This window comes from Dendropsophus ebraccatus, chromosome 1, assembly GCF_027789765.1.
Source record: "Dendropsophus ebraccatus isolate aDenEbr1 chromosome 1, aDenEbr1.pat, whole genome shotgun sequence".
Taxonomy (NCBI): Eukaryota; Metazoa; Chordata; class Amphibia; order Anura; family Hylidae; genus Dendropsophus; species Dendropsophus ebraccatus.
In genome coordinates this window covers 100,802,559-100,811,889 of record NC_091454.1, presented here as the reverse complement: position 1 = coordinate 100,811,889, position 9,331 = coordinate 100,802,559, and the positions used below count along the sequence as shown (strand labels likewise).

General features: G+C 40.0%; 1 protein-coding gene across 1 annotated transcript; it reads right to left on the bottom strand.

Moving 5' to 3' along the window:
* Positions 1-3,074: 3,074 nt before the first annotated feature.
* LOC138783176 (vasopressin V1b receptor-like) lies at positions 3,075-5,980 on the bottom strand. Its single transcript, XM_069957530.1, has 2 exons — positions 5,095-5,980; positions 3,075-3,280 (listed from the first exon to the last, which is right to left on the bottom strand). The coding sequence occupies exons 1-2, from the start codon at positions 5,978-5,980 to the stop codon at positions 3,075-3,077; spliced, it is 1,092 nt and encodes a 363-aa protein (XP_069813631.1).
* Positions 5,981-9,331: the final 3,351 nt, after the last annotated feature.

The window sequence follows — 9,331 nt, the reverse complement described above, 5'->3', positions numbered from 1 at the left end:
CAGGTAATGTGGGGTGGTTACGGGCAACCTGGGGTGGTTACAGGTTAGCATTAAAACTTTTTCTGCAAATAGGTATATTTAAAATGCCCTATTGTAACTCCTATAGCGCATTTATATTTTCACCTACGGGGTCGTATGGGGCGTAATTTTTTGTGCCATGATCTCTGGTTTTTATTAGTAACATTTTTTTCTAGATGAGACATATTGATCACTTTTTAATTTTTTTTATACATAAAAAGTAATTTAAAAAAAGCAATCCCTGCATTTTTTTAACCGTTTTTTGTTCACGCCATTCACTGTGCGGGAACAATATTGTTTTATTTTAAGAGATCAGATGATTACGCACGCTATGGTATATTATATGGTAATTAACTTTATTATTTTTATGTGTTTTATGTATAAAATAGCAAGGGGATTTTCACTTTTATTGGGGGAGGGGCTTTGGGACATTTTTTTAAACTTTTATTGATTTTTTTTTTTACACTTTTTAAGTCCCCTTAGGGGACTTTTACATTACTACTTTAGATTGAACACACTGATCACTGCTATGCAATAGCATGGCAGGGATCAGTGTAATCTGCGAGCCTGCCTGTGGCCTGAAGATCAGACTGCACAGAGTTAAGGATTAGACCTCCAGCAGTCAGGCAGTGCGATCGGGACTCCCGCAGACACACTGCGGTCCCTTACACTTAAACGCCAGTTTTAAGGGTTTAATGGCGGGCGGTCACGAGATCTCAGTCGCCCACCATTGAGGGTGAGGGCCTGGCTGCAGATAGCAGCCTGTCCTCACCGGCTATGGAGTGAGCTCAGCTCCTGAGCCCGCTGAATTGCCCTGGACCCCGGCAGGGCATACATTTTGTTTGAATGACTTTGTGTGAATGATCTTTTTTGTGGTTGTGAGTTTTGAATGCTGAACATTTTTCCCTCTGCCATCACTTGACCTAACTGTTGGACTACAAAAGGTGACAAAAACACCAGAGATTGGCTGAGTAGCCTGTCGACTCAGAGAAGCTGTCAGCAGGGCATGATGGGACTTGTAGTTCTGCACTCTTGGTGGCCACAGGCTGCAGAAGTACAACTCACATCATGACCTGTCAGCAGGGCATGATGGGAGTTGTAATTCTGCAAGCTGTGACCATCCAGTTTGCAAAACTACATCTCCCATCATGTCCTATTTTTTTCTTCTGATCAGGAATTTCTGAAGGCTTTTCCTGATGTTTTCCTGAAGGTAAAAACAGATTACTGTCAGGAAATCCTGATACTTTCCTGATGCCATTTGATGCCTCCTGATCAGAGCAGGATTTCCTGACCGTGAAAACGGACACGGACGTGTGAATGTGGCCTAACTTGGCAGTTACTGCAGACACGTGACTTCTGTAGTGAGTTACTGTATTTGAGTTGTATTTTCATTACATCCACAGCAGATGGAGCTCCAATGATACTTAAATTACTTACACAACATTGGCAGATGTTCTGATGTTTTCTATTTGTTTTGCTATTAATTCTCTGCACAAGTTATTTTATATGCTGCTGTTTACACCATTCCTTTTAGCATTTCTGTTTGTTGTGCTCATTATTTATAGAAAGCAAGCACATTTTTTTAATCAGTTAAAGACTGTTTTAGCAGTTCTCAGATAATTGTCTTGTAAATACTAAAAATGTCTAATATGCAAAATTGAAATAAAGTTTGAAAAAAAAGTTGAATTTACTGCTTACAATACTTAGATCTATAGCTTTGGTCCCCAAAATTGTAAATGCAGATGCAGATAAAAGTAGATTTCATAAATGTAGAGGTAGACATAACTGATAGGAAACAAATTTTCTATAATGTATCTGCACAGTCATGTTCAAAAGCCTCATAGAAAATAAATGGAGTGCTGTCATTCCATGTGTTTAGGGGACAGTTAGACCCCCACCAATCATCTACTTATCCACTATTCTGTGGGTAAGGGATCATTTTGGATCTTGGGATAACCATATTAATCTATGGCTATGTTCACACAACGTCTAAAATCCAGAGAAGGCAGCCGCTTTAGCAATTTAAAATAACATCCGTTATTACCGCAATTTAAGTGACTGCAATGCAATACAATGCAGTCAATGGAAAGACGGACGTTATCACCGCAGACGTCAAAATAATGACCATGACAATTATTTTCAGACGTCTTTTGCAAACAACAGACTTTTTTATTAGTTGTTCACACAGTTTTTCTTTTGTCACCGTTCTTTCTCTGTTTTTACTATTAAATTCAATGGACTTTTCAACTAAGGCACACCCAAAGAGGGATTAGTAATCCCAAACTAGAATAATGTACAAACACCAGTCATTGCACTAAGGGGAGGCCAGACAGCTAAATGATGTCCGTTATTTTAGACTGAAAATGACGTCATTTTAAACAAAGCTGAAAAAAACGTGTGAACTTAGCCTATATCTGACTAAAATCTATATAAATACATAGGTACAAATGTAGCAATCTGCTTGCTCTCATTTTGTGGGCTAATACTGAGTTTTTGCGCACAGTGTATTTTTTGGCAGACTTATCAGTGCAAATTAGCTAGTTTTTATCGTTTATGCGTTTTTGCTCCGAGGGAGGAGGGGGTTCAGATTAGCTACATTTTTTGGCTTATCATGTGCAACATTTTAGCTTCGCAGCAGTACTCCACTCTTAACCTAGCATTTTTATTTATTAATTTTTTTTTTCTTTGCCAGGCTGTTTTAGGCACAAATTGTGCAAAAAAGTGCAAGAATTGTCAAGGTACTTGCGCCTAATGATTTTTGTGCAACAACCATAAAATTTTGCATAGCCCATAAAAAGTACCATCTGCTTAAAAAAAATGTGCAGATACATTCCCCCCAAAGATGTGAAAATAAAATAATTCCTAATAGGAATTTAGATTATCTGTATTGTGTATCACTCCTAAGAAAACACACTCTCTGTGCATGTAATAAAATGAGGTGATAATTATAATGACCTGTTTATTCATACCACACTTACAGGTCACAGCCATTACTCTTAGTAATACAAGAGGCATGTAAAACACCCAGCTAAATTACTTGTATATGAGAGAAGTACTTATACATAGGTAACTGGAGCTTCACAATGTCTTTGTCCACAGTTAATGCTTCCAGAGATTTGACATTCTTGCTGATTTGAGATGTATTTTGAGATATGCCTTAACTGTGTAATGTGCAGATGGTCTCCGCAGAAATACATATATATCCAGGGGTTCACACAGCTGTTCAAGTTTCCCAGAAGCATTATTATCGTGAATACGGGACCTAAAAATAAAACATAAAAGGGATAAATTGCAACTTGTTTTAAAATGTACCTGTTGTTATAACTTTCAAAATTTAAATCAACAGTAGATGTAATATAAAGCAAGTTAGTAATTTACATTCATTATTTTTTATTATCATGAAAAACATGGCACTTTCTGTGTTCTGGCTTTTTTTTTTTTTCTTCAAAGGCCCCGTTCACACAGAGCAAGAACGGTGGAAACAGCTCCTCCGCTGCCGCAGCTCTCCGCTCAAAGAAAGTCACTTCTCTGAGCGGAGAGCGGCAGCAGTGGAGGAGCGCGCACGCCCTCTCATTCGCTCAAAGCAGGACACTGAGCACGGCGGAATTCTGCCGTTCTTGCTCAGTGTGAATGGGGCCAAAGAGTGTAAAAACAGGAAGTCCTGTGTTTCCCTGGTCATTTTCATGCTCACAGAGAAGTCATGTGATTGATGGACACATTGAGCTGTGACCCTCTGTACTGGCCAGGACTTCATGTGTCTCTTTTTTTTTCAAGCAGCACAAGGCTAAAAACCTTCAGGAGACTGGAGCTTGATTTTTGGTAAGTACAGCTTTTTTTACAGCAGGATAACAAAAAAATAAATAAATAATAAATGTAAACTACAAACTTGCTTTATATCACATCATTGACTTGACGGTTCCACAACCAAACCTGACCATAGATATAACAATCCAAACATGAAAGGATGGATGGTAAAGAAATGCTACACATACTTACACATGTATTTTCAAGAGAAACAGGCTAAAAAAAGAAAATGTGGTACGCACCATAGGGTAAATCTTGATGATAAAAGTTGACATAGATGAGCTTAGAATGAAGTTACCTTTCGTAGTCTCAACAAACAAAGCATTTTGGGGTTCATGTGTACCCTAAAACACTTAATTTGCTGAGATTAATAAAGACCCTGAACCATTTACAATCATCTGAACTGACTGATGTCTATAGTGCCGCCGATGCTTTCATATCTCTGGCTACATCACTGATCAAGGCACTGTATAGATTATGCACAGTGTCCAAAGGGAAAAAAGGATAAAACCTCAGCCCAGACTGTGTGTATGTGTGTATATATATATATATATATATATATATATATATATATATACAGTGGTACCTTGGTTCAAGAGTAACTTGGTTTAAAAGTGTTTTGGTTTTAGAGCTTACAAAATTGTGACTTGGTTTAAGAGCTCCCTGTACTGGGTGTGAGCGGGAGTGGAGGAGGGGCATAGTCTGCATAGCGGGGTCTACAGCCCTGTTTCTAAGTGGGAGCAAATAAATAATTGGCATTGGAAATAAAATGGTTACATGCTGCCTGGAAAAAAGAAACCTAAATGTTATATTTTGGGGGAAATTATCTCAAAAACACACCACAAAAAAAAGAAATGCACACAAAAAGCACAACCGTCTTTGTAATGCTTAGCATATGTCATCACCTAATGACTAATAGTGTACAAGCTACCTGGACCCTTTGAATGAAAGGGGTCCCAAAACTAGTTAAATGCTGTGAGTCCCTTGATGGCCTTTTCTTTGAGAAACATGAAAAATACCTATTTTTGTTTGTTTTTTCTTTCATCAGGATCCATGGGCATTCTAAACTTCAGAATCTTAAACAATGATGATATATCATACAATAATATCATATTTGATCCTTCTCCTTTAAAATCAGTATATTTTACATTACAAAATGCATCTCTGTGCAGATAGTACTACACTGTCTTACTGTTTATGTAAACAGAAAAAAAAGTAGGACCCTAGTATAACAATTTCTTTTATGTAGATCATTAAACAAAAATATCTTACCATCTGGAATATCGGCAGACCATGCAGCCCACATCTGAGCAATGAAGAATGGTGTCCAACATGTAACATAAGAAACAACCATGACTACAGTCATTCTTACATTCTTAATCATGGCTTTTGATATACAGTTTACACTACTTGCTCTGGAAATTATTGTCCGTGGATTTAGATCTAGAAGCCCTTTGTGCTTTTTTACGTAAACATTCATTTTTATCTCCCAGCAGATTTTGATCTGACATATACTAAGTATAGTAACTGGAATAAAAAATATAGCAATAGAAATCCAGGTCACATATGTCACTGAGCCCCAGGGTTCGATAAACTGAGCCCAGCATTCAAAGATGCCTGGAGCGATTTCTGTTCTGGAAAAAATGAAAGCCTGGGGAATGCTGAAAATAAGAGAGATGGACCAGCTTGTGCAGATTGCAGAGTTCCACAAAGCTCGTTTCTTCTGAAATGTCACTATGGGGTAACATATTGCTTGAAACCTGTCCATGGTCATCACGACGATCATGTATGTGGAGGCAAACATCCCAACAAGTTGTAAATACTTAATAGTCCGACATAGTGGATCAGGTCCAATAAAAACATCTGTAATGTCCCAAATTAACTGAGGGAGGACTTGAAAAAACGCCACAACTAGGTCAGCCAGGCTTAAGTGAAGCATAAATACATGCATCCGCGACAGCTTCTTTCTTCTGTTCCACAAAATTAAAATCAAGATGAAATTTCCAACTGTGGCTGCAATAAAAATGATCCCAAGCACAGAAATTTCCGCATAAGCCAAATGCTCATCTCTCTTGGACCAGCTGGTTATTCTAGTCCTGTTGTTCCTGCTGACTTCAGTGTTTTGAATAGCATTTTCAGTGTAGTTTAGCTCTTCCATTGTGTGAAAATGTTACTAAATTGATGTATTTTTTTTCCTTCAAGGTTCATTTGTTGATACTGTCTTCATAGGCAGAGATAATGATTTTTTTTTTTGTCTGTAAGAATAAAAGGTGTGCTTCAATGGATAAGCATTAAGCTCTTCTTTGTGTATATGAACCTCTGTGACTGAGCGGTACTCCTCCTCCTGACCGATTGAAAATGTTTTCTATAGTTTCAACAGACCATCCCCTGAAAATGAGGATTTTTACATCTTGTAATTAGTTTTCTAGATTTATTTTATCTGACTGGCTTTGAGAAGGGGACTGGCTAGGTTGTCAGATGTAGCACAATGTTTATCCTTGTGGTAAAACAGATGTTTAGCTCAATTCTTCATATTAAATTTCCAAAAACAACAATGTCAGCCTTGCAGTAATATAGTCATAGGACCATATATGTCTAACCTGAAAAAAAAAAATCTTGTCGTAGTCATAGTATCTACAAAAAAACAGAAGGTGCAACAGCAACCCACAGGTGCAAGGGCTTATTGCACATACTCCTCCAAGTGTACACAAGATAAACACCTGCCCTGAAGATATTAAAAAGTGAGGATCTTAGCGAACTATTTGATCAAACAGAGTGTACCATGTCCCACATTAAAGCGTCCTCTGAGACATGGTCCCTACTCTAGCATTTTCACACTAGAAATGGCCTCTCTTGGGCTGAATAAGCCTACAACTGGGCAGATAGGAGCCAACTGATATCTTTTTATAGCACCCTTGGGACATGGGTGGAGTGCAAGCCAAAAGGAGGCAGCCGCACCCAACAGAAAAAAAGGAAAAATTTGCAGCACATCTATGACTCTGTTCACACTGGAGGTTGCACGCTGCTTGTGTATATACGGTAAGCCCTTGCACCTGTGGGTTGCTGACTCCACAGCCCTGGTGTGAACATACCGTAAGTATATGGGACGGCTCATCACAGAAACTGAACCCTCCCATAGACTTATATTGACAAAGTCACTTTTGGCCCTGTCACACAGAGCAGTGGGAATTTCCTGTCACAAATGACCAAAAGGGCTGGAGACATTATCCGAACTGTTGGAACATCGCTGCTGGAAGAAGTACAGGTCCGGGGTGCCATCTACCATCCCTGCACTGATGTGGGAAGGGTAATAATAGCCAAGGGCTGGAGTACTCTTTATAGGGAACCAATTAGCACAATTGTGCTGATGTAGTTTCCAGCTGCACAGTATAGATCTACTATACAGCTCCCCGAGACTACCAGTCACCGAGTATAAGATGCTGGGAAAGCTGGGTGACCACATCATACTGAGTATAAGATGCTAAGAAAGCTGGGTGACCTCCATTATACAGTGACATACAGGATACTGGGAGAGCTGGGTGACCTCCATTATACTGACATATAGGATGCTGGGAAAGCTGTGTGACCTCCATTACACTGACATACAGGATGCTGGGAAAGCTGGGTGACCTCCACTACACTGACATACAGGATGCTGGGAAAGCTGTGTGACCTCTATTACACTGACATACAGGATGCTGGGAAAGCTGTGTGACCTGAGTATACAGAGAGGGGACAGGGGATACCCCTCACCCAAGTACTGTTCAGGGCCTGGTGCCCATATATGCAGGGGAGGGGGGGTGGTGGTCTGTATGGGCACCAGGCCCTGAACAGTACATGGGAGGGGGTACAGGATCCCCTCTCCCCTCACAATACTGCTTACTAGGCCATGGTGCAGGGGAGAGGGGATACTGTATAATTCATAATAAACTTCCCACCCAGATACTGTTCAGGCCTAGTGAATGTGAGACTCCACCCCAACAAATTTGGCCCCACCCCTTAAACCAGCAACCCCCTTATTTCCCTTACCTAGGCCATGGCAGATGGGGGTCCTCTCCTTCAGGACCAGGCAGGAGGGGCATATGCCTCTCTGTCCCCCGACCCAGCCCGTCCCTGCTTGAGCCTAATCTAAGGATGCTAGGAATTGGTTGACCATATCCTGGCCCTGGGCCAAAATCTCCCCATTCTACAAATTTCTGAGAATTCAACCATTACAGTACTAAGCAAGGAGTGTTGTAGTGAATTCAATGAAGGGCAAGATACTAGTATGATGCTTGTAAGAAGAAAGAGGCATCATTGGGGTCTTATTAATGGCAGAGCAGTATATCTTTTTATATTTGTTATCATCGACGCCTTCTTGTGTTACCGGATATGTGTTTGACCATAGTTTTTCTGCACGGCAGGTCTCAGGAAATGGCAGAATCAATAAATGCGATAGTCAGTAGACACAGCCTGAAAGAGAACCCTAAAGGGGCTGTCGAAATCTTGGAAATTGTTAAAGTAAAATTAATATAACTCCAATTGCGTGTGGGTGGGATTAAGCCATAATACTGAATCCTGATAATATTTAAGAGCCTCTTTTTACAGGCCCACCTACCATTTGTCAGCATCATGGAGAAACAAGTTTAGGACAAAGGATAATATGGCAGCTGTATAGTATGTGGAAGTGACTAGCAGACCCATGCCCCTCTGAAGTTTACATATGATAAGATAGGCAAGAGCGATGGACATCACTATATTCTGTAAGGTTTGTATAAAAAAATAAATTTATGCTCCTCAAACTACCCGATTTAAGAAACACAACTGCACATCAACACATAAAGTTATATCTATACTGAAGTCAACAATAAAAACACAAAAAACACCTCATGATAAAATCTACAGTGAGGTACCACACAATACGCACTGTGGAAACAAAATATAAAGGGAAGACACCACATTTAAAATAATTGAAAACCCTTTAGAGGAGATTTATTTAGGTTGTGCCCTGCCTTCTCCCTTGTGTATTCCTGTCATATACCCCTGCTTGTCTTAAAGGGGTACTCCAGCAAATAGCTTTTTCCCAGTAATTGAAACACATTACAAAGTTATATAACTTTGTAATATGCTGTAATCACCTATCTTCTCCTCTTCCCTATCTCCCCCGCACACACACACACACCAGGAAGTGAAGTAATCTCATTCTTACCTAATGACTGTTGACCCCAGGCTGCTCTATGGCAGCCATTTTGTGACAATGACATCATCAAGAGGGAGGCGGCTCTAACCCCTGTTAAGCCAGCCTCCCTTTGTCAGATGACTCAGGTTGCTCAGCTCTGATTGGCTGAACAAGCTGTAAGCCATCTAACAGTTTTATAGAGTCAGTTAGACATCACAGGAGACAAAGTGCATCATGGGAAACCCCAAACCAGGAAGTAAAGAAAAAATGAAGTCACCAACTGGAGCTTCAGGGACCTGCAAACAGCGGGACATAAAAATGGAGACAGACTCAGGAGGGATGGTAAATGTA